Source organism: Drosophila ananassae, chromosome 3L, assembly GCF_017639315.1.
Source record: "Drosophila ananassae strain 14024-0371.13 chromosome 3L, ASM1763931v2, whole genome shotgun sequence".
NCBI lineage: Eukaryota > Metazoa > Arthropoda > Insecta > Diptera > Drosophilidae > Drosophila > Drosophila ananassae.
This window is the reverse complement of record NC_057929.1, coordinates 3,942,002-3,957,296: the sequence shown is the minus strand read 5'-3', so window position 1 is coordinate 3,957,296 and position 15,295 is coordinate 3,942,002. Positions and strand designations below refer to the sequence as shown.

The following is a 15,295-nucleotide window of genomic DNA, read 5'->3' as shown; positions in this document are numbered from 1 at the left end:
AGCTTCCAAATATTAAAATTTGTGGCTTAAATATTTTGGAAAGACTTTTCCAGTCCATTTTATTGTCTATATCCTGTGTTCACCTCCGGCTGAGCTGGTGCTCCTTCCACAAGCTTCACTCATACATGCTTTAATACACCGAGACACATGTATGCGAAGGCATCAAATGCCGCAACACTTTGGATCCGAGTCGGCCATTCCGCATGCCGCCAACCAGCAACCGAGCTCGGAGTCAAGATTCCACCTTCCGGCTCGTCAGGGTGGCATATTTCAATGGGAACTCAAACCAACCCACTCGGATGGCATGGCATCCAGGATCTGGGATACAGCATCTTGCCTCATTCCGGGCTCAGCCATGCAAAATATGCCAACATTATAAAACTTCAATCTACTCTAAAGAACTTGTTTATGCCTGATTCGGATATCGAGTTGGGAGTAGTGGGTAGGGGGAGCAGCTTTATGAGAAAACAAGGACTCTTCCTGGCTCTGATACGAAAGAGAGTCAGTCTGACTCTAGCTTAGCAGTAGTATATGTGCTATCCGAGTAGAGAAATTGAAGTCTGTTTCTGGTATAGCAATTTATCAATTAATAAGTTTTCCAGAATAAATTCATAAAAGCAGGAAGGCAGTTCTCTCCTTAAACTTAATACGGTATGTGCCAGGCTTAAGTAGAGCATCCTTCCTCTATTGTTCCTGTCACTCAACCCACACCCACTCCAAGACACACAACACTTCCCGAGTGCTAAGCTCCGATTCCCAATGTTAGATAAAATGCTGGAGTGTCGAAGGCAGTGGGTATCTGTGGATTTGCATGCCAAGATGATCGGATGCGGTATTTACTTTTGTGTGGTCACAGTCGATGGGAGAGTGTCGACAGAAAAATGGCTGAAAAAGTGTGTCAGGTGAAAGGATAACAGGACAAGCTTGTACTAAACTGTAATTCCTTGTTATTTTAAAGGAGAGTTTTGCATAAAAGTGTACTTTACATGCTTTGATTCCAAGGCAGACATGGCAGAGATTGTCCTTTGGAGAAAGTAACATTTAGCTTTCAGGCCATCCTTTGTCCTTAAATTAATGTCTGCAATGATTTAATCAACTGCATTCCAGTTGACATCACATTTCTCCCAATGAAAATACACTTTTTTCGTCCACACATAAAGGATTTATTTTAAGGACTTAACTTCAATCAAAGCATAATTTGAATTAATAATCTTATAATGAACTTAATGCTAACTACACACAGTAGTGGTAAGCGTAGATATAGACATATAATATATGGTAGTTATAATACAACATAGTGCAATACAATTGCTTTAAGTACAGAACAAACAAATTGTTTGCATATCTTTTCTCATTTTATTTGGCACAAATAACTTCTACGACATCTAAGGAAATTTCAAAGTTTTTGGTTTTTAAGTTGCCAGCCGTATGGGTTTCGTTTTCGGGAGCATTCCATTCAATTGAATGGGGAATAGGGATTGGGATTGTGTATGGGTATGGGAAAATATTTACAATGAGAATGCACAATGTCAAAGATGCATTCGCTTTGAATAAAAATATAAAACGAATCTGAATACCGAGATGGAAAGGACTTTAAGAGCATTTTTGTCATAAGCATACAAGAATACCAAAGTTTCCTCGGCAACACAAGCAATCAGAAAAAAAACAAAAAAATAGAAGAGAATTGAAAAAATAACTAAGCAAAAATTGTATTTCTATTTATTCCGGTTGGCCTTGGTCTCCTGCCTTCGTCCTGTCTTGTTTGCCTGGGTGGAAATATAAAAATTACTTCGTTTACATCCACCAGACAAGGATAAAACGGGGCCAGGATCGAGTGCGAGAGCGAAAGCGCTTCCAAACGGGTCACGCAACATCCTAGACAAAGTAATAACACTTGACGCACGTCTGAGCTTCCGGCTTGTGTCCGGTCCGAGGACGTGCTCAGTTCTAGGCTCCACCACATCCTCCTCCACCCACTTCTCAGGTGGTGCAAACTAGACGAAACTCTCCTGACGTGTTAAATTGAATTTGAGCAACGCTGCTGAGGACGTCTTGGCCTTCGTTTTGGAGTTGTTGGTCTGAGCCTCGGGCGTCTGGTGTCCACTGGAGAAAGCGCCACTGGTCGCCGGCCCTGCAGTGGTCAGCAGCAGCTGCTCCTGCTGATGGGCACCCAGAAGTTGTCGCGCCAGCTGCGATATATCCCCGCCGTAACCGGAGTGGTCCAGCGACTGGCTAGCGGCGGTCGGCTTGAGGGCCAAAGATTGACGCAGCAGGTCCGGCAGATGCCATTGCTCCAGGAGCTCTGCTCCGAGGGTCGGGGAATCGCTGGCCAGGCGCGTCAGCGTGTGCAGGATGGTCTTGATGCTGCGGCGCTGGGCATCGCTCTCCGCACGTGATCCGTAGGTCTTGTAAAATTCCGTTTGGTATACGGACGTGATGAAATTTATGATGATGCCGTTGGCCAAGTGGCTGTGGCACTTCTTGTTCAGCGACATGTTGTGCAGCATCCCAACGATTTGCTCCTGTACGAAACGAAATAAAGCAAAGGGGGAGATGTTGATGAGCAAAAAATAAGCAACTCAGGATCCCCACATATATGTCTGTGCATGTGCGGCTGGCCCCATGAAAAATTGTGGCCAAGATTGTGAAAAAATTGGTTTGCAAATGCACAAATAAATTTTACGAGCCAGCACCCGGAAAGCTTTCAATAAAATTGGCAAAAACAAAACGCCGGAATATTGATCCATCCCGGAATCCCTTCAAGGTCAGACTAAGCTTTATTGTCCACAATTACTTTGGATTTTTATAAATATTGAAGGTTGATAGTGAGAATCTTTTATCTTTCGGATACTTACATAGAGAAATACGCTGTTGCCGCAGTCCTGGTGCTCCAGGGTGTCTATCAATCGGAAGATGGCCTCGTTGGACATGATGGAATAATGCGATGTGACCTCCATCCGGCTCAGATTGTTCAAAGCGGCGGCGCAGAGGAGCAGTGTCTGGGCACAGCATTCCGGCTGCAGCAGAGCAGTCAGTCCGGTAACCAGGCTCTCGGCACAGTCCCTCAGGCCAGGCACCCGGTGATCCGGTCCGTGCCAAGCAGCCGTGATCTGGGCTAGTAGCGAGACAGCCTCCCGCCGCTCGATGGCACCCCGCTCCTCCGCGGACTCCACCTGCAGGATGTCCCTCACGATCTCGATGCCACCGCAGCTGCCCAGCTGGTTTATCGCCTGCGGGGCACCGCACAACGTGGCCAGAGCCCGGAGCGCCAAAGCCCGCACGGAACTCTGTTTGTGGTCCAGAACCACCACCAGAAGAGTGCGGACCGCCTCGTTCTGAATGAAGGCATCCGACAGGGACGCGAAGCCATCGTACTCGATGTTCATCAGGGTGGCCACCATGTTGATGTTGGCGCGCAGCAGAAGATCGCAGCGGCTCTGCTCGATGCTGACCACCAGGACGCGCACCAAGCGCTCGAATATCAGGCGCAGGGTGATCAGGGTGTGCCGCTTCAGCAGCTGGACATCATCCAGCAGGGACTCCAGATTGATGTAGTGCTGCCGCTCCAGGGAGTACCTGGTGTCCTTGCTCACGGTCCTAATCTGCTCCAAGTGCTGCTCGTAGCGTCTACGTTCGATCCGGGCATCGTTGAAGAATATTCCCCGTCGTTCCAGCGTGCAGGTGAAGTCGTCCAAGTGGGACAATAACTGGGTGGCTCCAGACAGGGCTTCCGGGAGGGTACTGGCCTGCAATCCGCCCAGAACCCGCTCACTGCGCTCGAAGTGGGCCTGCAGGGAGAGCGCCTGCTGCTGGAGCTGCCTGACCAGCTTGCAGACCGCACTGGTGGTTATCGTGTAGTTCTTGTACGCCTCCTGGGCGATGGACTTGTGCTGCAGGGTGCACATTACTTCCGGCTCGCCGGCCCATCGCTGCTCCGTCATCCAGCTGGCCACGGGCTCCGGGTGTTTCTTTGGCTTCTTAGCAATCCTCGGGCGGTTCTTGGGAGTGCTGGTACTCGCCGTAAATCTCAGGGAGCTAAGCCTCAGCGGCGAGGGGGCCATCTGGAGGGTTTCATCCTGATCCGCGGCTCCGAAAGTCACGGTTTCGTTGTTGTACGGCGGTGGAGCCTCGCCCAGATATACCGTTTCGTTGTTATAGGCTGGCGGAGGGGCTATAACCACCTCCTCCTCACTGGCGGAGGCCTCCTCCGGATCTGGCTTGGATTTCCGCATCAAACGCCGCCGACGCCTCAAAGCCGGCTTCGGTGGGGTGGCGTCCAGCTCGCTCCTCTCCTCCGGTGCCTCATCGTCCAGCTTCATGCTATCCAGCTGCTCAAACAGGCGACTGCGGCTAGCCACCATCTCGGCGTCCTCCGCATCCTCCTCTACGGACTTCGATTTCGGCGTCAACTGACCGCTAGTGAAGGAGATGCGACGGGAGACGCTAATCAGCGGCGAGTAGAAGGATGAGTTGCCCACCCGACGCACCACAGTGGGCGGCGTGGCCACTGATTTGACAGAAGTGGGCGTGGCAGTGGGCGTTTGCTGCTTGACCGACTGCGGTGACTGAGGGGATGTCTGCTGATGCTGGAGTTGATGTGATTCCTCATTGTCGGAGAAGCCAGAGTCCTGACTCCGCAGACTGCCAGGACTATCGTGCTTGTGCCAGGAGAGCTTGGAGCTGTTCTGCTCGTCCTCGACCTCCTGGATGCAGGACAGATTGCCGAGGTGGCCGAGGGAAGTGGGCTGCCGTTGATTGTAGGCGATGCCACCATTGCTGTAGCTGGAGTAGAAGCCCCCGCTGGTGAGGGAGGACTGCTCCGATCCCCACCAGACCTTGCTGTAGCTTCGTTGAAAGGACATGTCTGCAAAAAAAGAGAAAGAGAAGAGTCAATAGTGTCATTTAAATAAAAAATAAATTGGAGTCATTCGATTAACGGGCTTAAATTCATAAAATTTAATGCAATTGCCGCTTGGCTGGTCAGAATTCATAGCTGGTCCTCCGGGCCACCCCGAAAGGTCATTCCTCTTGAACCGGAGCTGCGGAAAGGCAGATGGGGGAGCCACGAGGAGAGGCAGACAGAGCACAGCAGAGCAGCACACCCACACATGCCTGAACATTGGCTTAATATCCGTTGCAAAAAAATTAAATTTCCGCCCAGCGATACAAATCATTATTTTAATCAATGAAATGTTACATTTTCCACCCCGCTCCAGCACCTGCCATTCAGCTCTGACCTTGCTGAACCCGAGAACCAGATTTCTGTTGAAAATTCTCAGTTCGAGTTGGACAATTTAAGAAGCAGGGCCAGCTATACTTGGAGTCCAAGTTTTGGGCCATCAAAATGAAATTTGGCATATGGCTGGGTGCCAAGCAGTGGGACTGGGGGCCACCCCACAGCATGCATTACTGTGCAATAATTTCTAAATAATTGATGTGAATGCCCCAAATTGTGGCCATTTATGCAGATTTTACAGACAAAATCTGTGGAGTTATGAGGGCAAAGACTGGGGGGCTACTGGCAACCGGCGACCACCTGGCACGCAGCTTCTGGAAATGCAAATGATTTTCTGTTAGGGGGGTTTGGGTGATGAGGTGATGGCCAAAACCAACCACCATCCAGCATCCAACATCCAGTTCAGTCTCTATTATGCAAATGGAATAAACTAATTATGCTGCAAAACAATTTTCATGCGACATCGCAAACCGAACTTGTGTTTTATTTTGTTTAATTTTAAATGCTTTTTGCACTTTCCAGCTTACATATTTATGAAACTTTGCTTTGGCCATAATTACATAATATATATATATGGTAGTAATAGGGCTCAAAGATATAGAGAGTGTGCTACTATTTGTGTTATGCATGAGTGGGACAGTTTATTTTTCCGTTTTACACGCCCACTGAACCCTGACCTCTCGCACCTGCCCCGGTCAACGGATGGCGGATGGCGAGTGCTCTTTTCCCGTCGCCGAATAAATATTGACAAAGTGCTTGTTTCAAGTAAACAAAATGCATTAAATAAGCGTTCAACTATTTTAATTTCGCTCTGACTGCCTTTTTACACATTTATTTATTGAATTCATTAAGCAATTCATTAAAATTATATTCAATTAGTACAAAAGTCGCAGTAAAAACTCACACAAATATTTATATTTTTTTGTCGTTTAATATTAATTATTATGGATTCCATATCTGCATATTTGAAAAATATACATTCAAGTTAACTCTTCCAAAATATTTTTAATAAAGGTTGGCATCCTTGAAACCCCATCCCAGGCTCAAAAAGCTTAAACTACATGCAAAATATCGAATTACAGGATATACAAATTAAAAGCACCGTCCACTGACCATGGACTAATTAATGGAGAGCTCTGCCGGCCAAGCTCCAATTTAAATTCCAGTCCACCAGACCAGAGGAGCAGTCAGGGGCGAAAAATCCTTTTCGCTGCCACTGTAAATATTGGACAATTGACGCTGCTGCCAGGATCTCCATCTCCGGCTAGCCGGATGGGGCTTAACAATGCTGCAAGGCGATTAAAATTAACGGTACTTAAAACCAATATTGAAAATCATTAAGTGATTTATGGTCAACCGCAGAGTCAGAGAGAGATCTGCCCCCAAAAAACTGGACACAGAAACAGAAACAGCAAGTCGAGGGAGTAAAATATTTATATACGTATGTTTATTCTCGTTATATACATGATGAGCATCTTAGATTATGTAAACGCACTTTATAATACAGCAACATACACAAATCGTAATATATCATAGACTTTAATTTTCCTAGTTCAATTTCGTTTAAGTATTTTGGGGTTCGTGCACAACAATTTTCAAAAAAAACTAAAAAAAACCATCTTCAGTAAAGGCCACATTCGAAGAACACAAAATACAGAATGGTATAAAGAAGTGAAATTATGAATTTTAATGGGCAGGAAGGACCTCCTCGCAAAACGAGACATAGGGAGTAGGTTGGTGGGTGGTGGCAGTCAATTAGCACAGGCGCCACATAAATTTTAATATCGAATACGTATTCGTTTTTGGTTTTTGTGTTTAATCAAGATAAACGAGCGTTGCGCTGCCGCCAAAATACAGTATTTTTGTTTGGAGTGGCGCTTACACCTTGCAAACACACATACAACCACAGATGAGCCATAAATATCGTCCTCCCGCCCCCTTCACCCTTTTCACTGGAGTCCCCTGGCCGCCCCGATCAGTGCGGCAAGTCGTTCACTACGAGCGTCGATGTGTACTTTTGCGCCTCGATAATGGCCGTCTTGGTACTCGTCACTATCTTGGCCATGCCGTTGACATCGGCGTGCGTCTTCTCCGCCCCCACTTGCCCCGCTGGCGGCTCCTCCACGTCCTCCACATAGCCCACCGACGTGACCTGGACACTGGTCTTGGTTAGGCGACGGCCGCGATGCAGCGGCGACCGCGATCCACTCACGCCAGTGTCTGTGGAGTCGTCGTCGTCACTGTAGTCGCTCGTTCGACCACTTCCGGTCTGCCCGGAGCTGTCGTACGAATTCTGGGAGTGGTAGTTGCTGCTGGGCTCCCCACTGCCACCCGTGCCATGGCTCACACCTGCCCGGACTGTCGGACTCTCGGGTTGGTGGTTCGTTGGGCTATTGCCCGGCAACGTGTTGGTTAGTGTCGCGGTTATGTCCTCCTCGGAGATGTCCTCGAAGGGAGGCGGCGGTGTTGACATTCCGGAGGGCATGGCCAGAACCGGCTGCCGCAAGCCCATCGGCGTGCTCTGCGGTGTAAAGATCGGGGCTGGGGAGCGCAGCAGAGTGGTCGAGGTCTTTCGCTTCGAAGGGGAATGTTTCAGACTAAATGTGGGCGCCTTCTTGAACACATTCGCCATGGATTCCTGGAAGCGCTTCGCATAGAACGAGGGCCGACACACGGAGACGGTGTCCCCCTTGTACAGGATGCTCTTGAATGTGTGCTCCAGTTTCTTCTCCAGGCGGTACGACTGCAAAATATCAATGATACCGATGTACAGAATCAATCGCTGGTTGTTCAAACAGCGGGCCCGGATGCCGCCGGCCGGCACATCCTCGTCCTCCTCGAGCGGAACATCCATATCGGCCGTGATAGACTCCAGGGCCGTCGAATGGGCCACCAATCGCTGACGGTTGATGCTGCGCGAGCGGCTCAGGCCGGTGCCACCAGCTGCTCCCGAAGTTCCTGGAATGGAGGCATACGAGGCCACCGCATGCAGCTGATTCTGGTCTGCCTCGGGGGCGTCGTCGTCATGGTTCAGTGAGGAAGGACCCTGCGCAGCGCTCTCCTTGCGCTGGAACTTGGCCCGCGCGCTCAAAATGCGCTCCTCGCGCTTCTCCTTGGCCGCCAAGTCGAGGTTGTGGATGCCCAACAGCAGCGAGTAGTCCATTATCTGGAAGCTCTCCAGCACCATGCAGTCCCGCTGGATGGTGCGCATCAGCGCATCGTACTTGTCCGGCTCTAGAAAGATACCATCCTTGTAATGCTCCGCGAAATCAAGGTCCTTATACGTGGGACTCGCCTTCTGCCGTTCGGCCTTCGATGCCCGGCGACCGAACGTGGACCCCTTCAGGTCGTATTTGGCGTGCATCTTGATGTCGGAGGGCAGCAGATTGTTCATCGCCACCAGGCGCACGTTCTTCGAGTTGTAATGAAAACAATAAAGGCCAAAGAATTTTGGCAACAAGGTACGTGGGTTCTGCGACAGATTCATGTAGTAGCCTGGCAGAAGTTTCTGCAGGAACTGACACTCCTTTTTCTGCACAGTTTTGATGATGAACTCGTCGTCATCGGTCAGGTAGAATATGGATCCGGAAGCTCCCGGATTCGACAACTCCCTCAGCGGAGAGGCGCACATGGACATGAGGAAGTCGTCGGGCGCGATTCCAAACAGATCGCGGAAGTACCGGAAAGCAATGGGGGCGTAGACCTTGAAACGAAAGTCGTTGTAGTGGTGGGCTGGCGTGATCGATGAACCGTCTGGGGGAAACGCTATAGTTTCCATCTCCCAGAAGTCGTTCATCAACAGGTCCCTCTTTGGCTTGCTGGCCAGGCTTCCGACCGTGTGCTGAATGCCCAGCTGAATGGATCCCATGATCTGCTTGGACTGGATCTTCTTGTAGGTCACCTCGCCACCCTCTGCCACGCGCCGATGACCGAGCTTCTTCTCGTGCTTGCCACCCGTGGTGGAGGGATTCCGAGACACACTCGCGTCCAGGGTGGAGCTGGCACTTCTCAGCCGCGAGGCGGGCGTCTGGCTGGCGGCTATGTGGTTGAGCTCTTGCTGGAGCAGCGCCGTGCTCTCGCGACCGCCATGCGCCTGAGCGGCCTCTGTGAAAAGCTGTCTGGATGTACCGGGCTGTACCGGGGGCGTCTTGGGAGTAAGGGGCGTGTTCTCCAGATCCTGAATGGAATTTCCCGACGGGGTTCTTAGCGTAAAGGTTGTGGTGGGCGCATCAACCACTGTTTTCGCCGGCGTCAGCAGGCTCTTTCTCTCCAACTGCAAGGGCTTCTCCGCCTGGGACTGGAGGGGCTCCTCGGGTATGTCCTTTGGCAGGTCCTGTTGCTTGCCAACGGGCTCCAGCTCTAGCTCAACAACGGTGTCCATCTTTCGGCGATTTCTGCTCCCTGCGGAGGAGAAGGCAACTTATTGCAGTTCCTCTAAAACTGTGTAAAGGCAAGAACGCATCAATTGCAGCTCAAAATGGGTGTGGGTATGATTGCATGTACATGTGTGGGATGAGTAAGCGAACCGGTCGCTCGCAAGTGATTAAGCCATGGGCCCCGCAAGTGTCACGTTCGGTACGTTCATGATTTTTGCGTACCCAGCCCAACAAAAGCTTCTCAGAAGTAACCAGAGACGCCCCAGCAGCAGCACCAGCAGCTGTTATCCACAACGAATTGTGCGGCTTATCTTCTGTTTACTCTTCATAGAGAGAGCAGCCCCATAAGCAACAACACTAGCTCAAGCAATTAGCCTTTATCGGCAATGGAATTCGGGGCCACAGCGCTTCCAAAACTGCGACTGCATGAGGAAATCACTCAAAATGATTCGGAAATTCATAAACGAACAGGTAGCCAAGTAGCCAGAGAGGCAAACCGTAAAATTTTGATTGTTTGCATATGGGAATCCTAAATAAAATCGACAGACACTGCCACAGATACATTCGAATGCATCAGAGAGCGTACACCGAAGCGATTTATTTTATTGTTCGATAATCGGCTTCATGATTTTGAATTGGTGCAAAAAGTGGCCAATAAAATGGATATTGTGGATGCCAATTATTAAGACAAATAAGGGCTCTAAGTTTCAATAAACACAGCATTTATTGAGTCAATATATGGAAGCACCACTTGCTAACCATTGCTAACAATTTTCATATAAATAAAACTTATTTTTTCTGTGTGTAGAAGCCAATGGCAAACAATTAAGACCGAAATCCACAAAATTATTATAGGAAAGTCATTATTTTTGTGTGCGAGTTGTGTGTTGTGCGGTATTATTGGTGAAAAATGGAAATTGAAACCAAAGCATAGGCGCTATAGGCTATGGGGCGGAGTGGCCATTCAGATGGCTCGTGTGTGGGTTTATTTTCGTAGATTGTCGCTTGGCGGATGGATACAGATACAGAGATACAGATTCATCTCCTCCCATATATCATTCTCCTCGAGTCTAGAGACTCTTTTTATATTTTTCTTTTTAATATTTGTCGCACGCATGGCAATCGGAAAAAACAACGGAAACTTTTTCGCACGTTTGTTCGATGAATGAAAATATCTTGTATCTTGTATCTTGGATAAGCTTTTCGAAACTATCTTTCCATTGAGTGGCCAGGTAATGGCTCTAACATTCACTGTTATGTGTCTGTTAACCTTCGAAGAGCTGTTAACTGGCTTGTTGTTGCTGCTGCTGGTTGCCACTTTGCCTTGGAGCATCACTTATGTATGTTATGAGCTTGCAATTAAAGCGTTTTGCGTTTTTTATTTGCGGATTAATTAGCGTACTTACACAGAAATGCTAGAGGGAAAACACTGCGCTGCCGCCAAAGGTCACTCGCCGATAGAGAGAAGCGATATCCAGCGAAAATAAATAGTTTTTTGCACTCTCTCTCTCCGCCGCTCTCTCTCTTTGTGTATCCGCCGATCAAGAGGGTGCTCAGTGCTTTTGTTGTTGCCGTGGTTTTTCCTTCCTCTTCCTTCCTAGCTTGTTGCTGCCTTTCCGATTTCCAGTTCCAGTTGATAAATCGCTTTCATAATTTACAACAATCTCAATGAGGTCTGTGCGCACCTGGGCGTTTGCGTGCCTGTGTGTGGGTATGTGATTGTCGTCTGTGCCTGTGTGTGTGTGTGTGCTCCTCTTAATTGTACTTGTGACTGGCGGTGACGTCGTCGTGCGGCAATCGGCTAATTTCACTTTAAATCGGCCGCATTTCGCCCTTGATCGTCACCCCACTCAAGGGAAAACACTTGGCTTCCGATCTAGTCACGATCTAGAGACGCCCGGCGAACAAGTCCACAATTTTCAAAGCCCCCTTGATTTTTCCGACGGAAAACAATTTGGCAGAGGAGAAAACGCAGCTGTTCACCGAATTGTTTTTGTTGCCTATTATCCGACAGTTTTCGATTGCGATTGCGGCTATCGTTTATCGAAGTCGTTCGCGCAGTGTGACTGTTTGCCGTCCGCGCAGCTTAGCTCCTTATTAATTATTCTTTAAAAATTCCTTTAATTTCTAAAAGAATGGGAGTTCTTTGTAGCAAAATCTATAAAAGGGAACGTTGAGTCACCGTCTCCGATCTCTTACAAACAGCTTGCTCAGTTAGGGTTGCCAGGTGACTTTCATATGACGGGCTAACGCCTTCACTGTATTCGATTTTGTGGCGCCATCTGGCTAAAATCTACACGTGTAAAATTACATTTGATCGATGTAGAGTAATTTTACAAATTCGAAAAACGTTCAAAAACGTTACAATTTTATTGAAATTGGAGGGCGTTGTATCCAGCGCCTGCTTCATTTTGTTATTTAAAACTTAGAGGAAAAAATATCAGTGCCCACACGCTATTATATTCGAAATTGCCTTACAGCTTAGCTTCAAATAAATTATGTTTCGTCTCCCTGTTTAGAAAGAAAAATGCCCGCGACAATATTAATTTAATTTTTTGCCACAGGAAACGGACTGGCCAGAAGAAATCTAATTAGGAACACCTAGGATACACACAAAGACGACTTCCCGGCCGCCGGCGGCCTAATTCTAATTGGATTAGTAACCGAAGCCAGCCAAGGAAAAATTCGTGTCCCTAGTCCTTGACCCTGCGACGTATCATCCGTCTCCTGCGGGTGGCTGTCTCATTACCACCTCCCCGCCCATCGGCTGCGGCGTGTTTAAATTGATTGAAAAACCGCCCCTTAATCGATATTTATGGCCGGCCGTGGGTAATTTTAATAGACGTCGCTCATTAGTAGGCAAAGCGAAATGTAAAAAATGTTTAGCTAACAATCCGGTTCCGCGGAGGGAAACAACTGAGATGAGACGACGACGAGTACGGCTCATTACAAATGCCCAAGAGCAGCAGTACTGGCTGCTGCTGCTGCTGGCGGAGCAGTAACAGCCGCAAATTGCACCTAATTGGGTGTGTTTAATAGTGTAAAAATTAATGTAAATTTAACTCACTAGTCGCTAGAAAATTAAATTGGTGAGTTCGTTGTGCTGGGGAAGTTCTAGCTGGATGGTTAATTAAGCACAAAAGGCATTCGAAATTCATATGCAAATGCCAAATAGAGTTGTCAGCAAACGAGTTTGGTCCTAACAGCCATTTCCAATTCGTTCTGGCGACGTGTGGACAATCCGCCAATTAATTTGGAAATCAAAAAAATCAGAAAAAAACATAAAAAAGACATAATGTATGCAGTGCAAAGCCCGAAACAAAAAATAGATTCAATAACAATTAACGGTACTCCTTCCCATATCGCTTACCCGAAAAGATAATGCTCCGATATCGACAGAATTCCATACCATAATTAATAAATCAAAGAGAAAAATGATAATAAATTTAAGTTCTGGGCGGCTTAAAAATGAAAACATTCACTTTAGTAAAGCCACTGCGGTAAAAAAAAATATATTGGAAATTGCATCGTAAAATGGCATTGGGAGCAGTGAGCGAAAAACGAAAAATTACACTGAAAATGTTAATCATCATAATTAAGTTAATATGCCATTCGAGTGGCGGGTAGTTGGGGCTCAAGTGTTAACTTCGGGTTGGGGTTGCGGGGCCGGAAAGTGGAAAGTGCATTGAAACGAATTGATCACGAGGCCAAAAACGGGGGAAAGTTACAAAAATGCAAGAGGGAGGGAGGCCCACAGGTTACAGAGCCTATAGATTTCCCTTCGTAGCCTATTTGTCAGTCAACCAGCAGCTTAATTAACCGGGGTGTGCTGGATCAAAGAGTATTGGAAAGAGCAAGCCAGAGCTTTCATTGATTAATCCGCCACGGGCCATAATCATTTTAATAGTTTTGACATTTAAGCGACAAATTAAAATGGAATAAATGCAACATAAGCGTAATAAATTTTAATTGCCGGAGGAGTACACCAACCTGCCGCCCAATTCAGCTCTCCAGCTATCCAGCTCTCCATTGGCAGCTGTTGCATTGATATAATGAAATTATTATTTATTTATTTGCCATCTTTTTGTTATTGCATAATTAATTGTTGTCATTCGAGTGGCAAGCAATTAAATAATAAATCAGTTTTTAAACAATCATTTAATTATGTAAAAAATCGCCCGGCAATTGCATTAAAAAGGTCCAATTATTCAAGTCTCACTAACCATAAACAGTTTACAAATGGCTCTCCCATAGAATCCAGCCATTGTTTCAAATGGCACATCCAATATAGAATAGCATTCAGTTCAGTTATGCTGCCCCACCACCACATCGTTGTCTGACATTTCACATTACAGTATTTCCCGCGAAAATCAATAAACTAAGCCAAATTAAAGACTAATCCCATTCAATTAGACAATCTTCATGGCACTGGCATTCGCCATCTAACGGTGGCCGCCCGTCCCAGGCTCTGCTGCCGGTGGAGAATCGACGGCAGCTCCACGGCTGCCATCGACACCAATTGTCATTGATATCGATCCGATCCGAATGGAGAGCGGCCGTCGCAGGTGACTGACTTCGAACTGGTTTGGGATTCAGCTCTTAATAACACCTCTCCTGATGACCGGTGTAATGGCCGGTGTTTAGCACTCTAATGGATCCATCTTACCCGCAGAACCGCAAAGGCTCTCCCAATGGAATTGGATCAGTGCAATTATGTGGTTCTCTCCCTTGATTATTATCATTATATTTCACTAAATAGAAAAGAGGAAAGTATAGCGCCTAGAGGAAAGTTATCCGCAATAATCTCAAGTAGAGAAATAGAGAATTGTTAATTCCATTTGAGATCGGATGCCCACATCTGTCAACCTAGCCCCAGACCTGCTCCTTATGTAACCCAATTAATATTATCCAGACGCGATGACTAAGGCCCACCAGCCATCAAGCTGATCACTCACCTCTGTCCCCAAGCCCGTACCTCCCCCAATTTATATCTCGCAGTTATCCAATAGGTAGTATCCCCAAGCTCGCACCACACACCCCACAAAGCTCACTCATGACTCATCCGGGGGATCTACGTTATAAAGAACATTCCGGGTAAGCGAACACAAAGAGAAGAAATCATTATGTGGTCTGACGACGCTGGGACGCTCCTGAGTCATAAAAGCCCAGCTTTGAGAAAGTCCTTTTGGAATTCCGAATAACAAAATAAAATCATAAAGCGGCATAGTTGGGTTATGAGCTCAATAAATGTGTGATATGGTGAGCGGGTATTTAAGCGGGGTGTAATTACAAGGGGCGTATGTATGAGGAATCATATTAAATATTTGTGTTTATTGATAAGCTTATTGGGGTCAAAGGGGGCCGTAAACAGTTATCTGTTTTGCTGCCACTCCATATACAGTTTATAGCGCCTAAAACTTACCGTTTTCTTGTCTCGATGGCCGATAAACAATGCCGAGGTAATCCCAAAGATAGCTTTTGTTATTGTCGCTTCGGTTCTGTGCTGCCTTTTGGCTTTTTGTCACTAACAGATACAAAACTTAGTATTTCAAGCACGTGTCATTTGATTATTTTTGGTCACCACACACTTGACTTTGAGGGTGGGGCTATGGATAGTGGTTGGTGGGTGGTGGGTGGTGGTGCACCCACAAGCAGAAGCTCAAATAGTTCAACACTATACAAC

General features: G+C 47.2%; 2 protein-coding genes across 3 annotated transcripts; both read right to left on the bottom strand.

Annotated features, from left to right (window-relative positions):
* Positions 1-1,140: 1,140 nt before the first annotated feature.
* Positions 1,141-15,172, bottom strand: LOC6495589. The gene is made up of 3 exons (XM_001959119.4): positions 15,035-15,172; positions 2,856-4,864; positions 1,141-2,522 (listed from the first exon to the last, which is right to left on the bottom strand). The coding sequence occupies exons 2-3, from the start codon at positions 4,860-4,862 to the stop codon at positions 1,995-1,997; spliced, it is 2,535 nt and encodes an 844-aa protein (XP_001959155.1). The 5' UTR covers positions 4,863-4,864; positions 15,035-15,172; the 3' UTR covers positions 1,141-1,994.
* LOC6495588 (phosphatidylinositol 4-phosphate 5-kinase type-1 alpha) lies at positions 6,653-15,127 on the bottom strand. 2 transcript variants are annotated; one of them, XM_032450036.2, is made up of 2 exons: positions 15,035-15,127; positions 6,653-9,637 (listed from the first exon to the last, which is right to left on the bottom strand). In XM_032450036.2, exon 2 carries the CDS (start codon positions 9,615-9,617, stop codon positions 7,212-7,214), a length of 2,406 nt encoding a protein of 801 aa, XP_032305927.1. In that variant the 5' UTR covers positions 9,618-9,637; positions 15,035-15,127; the 3' UTR covers positions 6,653-7,211. The 2 variants fall into 2 exon arrangements, with proteins under 2 accessions (XP_032305927.1, XP_001959154.1); XM_001959118.4 differs by lacking the exon at positions 15,035-15,127 and adding an exon at positions 11,019-11,970.
* Positions 15,173-15,295: the final 123 nt, after the last annotated feature.

Coding starts and splice junctions, on each gene's coding strand:
- LOC6495589 (XM_001959119.4), bottom strand. CDS start 4,862: ATGTCCTTTCAACGAAGCTACAGCAAGGTCTGGTGGGGATCGGAGCAG. Junction 2,523..2,855: donor GCAACAGCGTATTTCTCTAT/GTAAGTATCCGA, acceptor CGTTTCGTACAG/GAGCAAATCGTTGGGATGCT.
- LOC6495588 (XM_032450036.2), bottom strand. CDS start 9,617: ATGGACACCGTTGTTGAGCTAGAGCTGGAGCCCGTTGGCAAGCAACAG.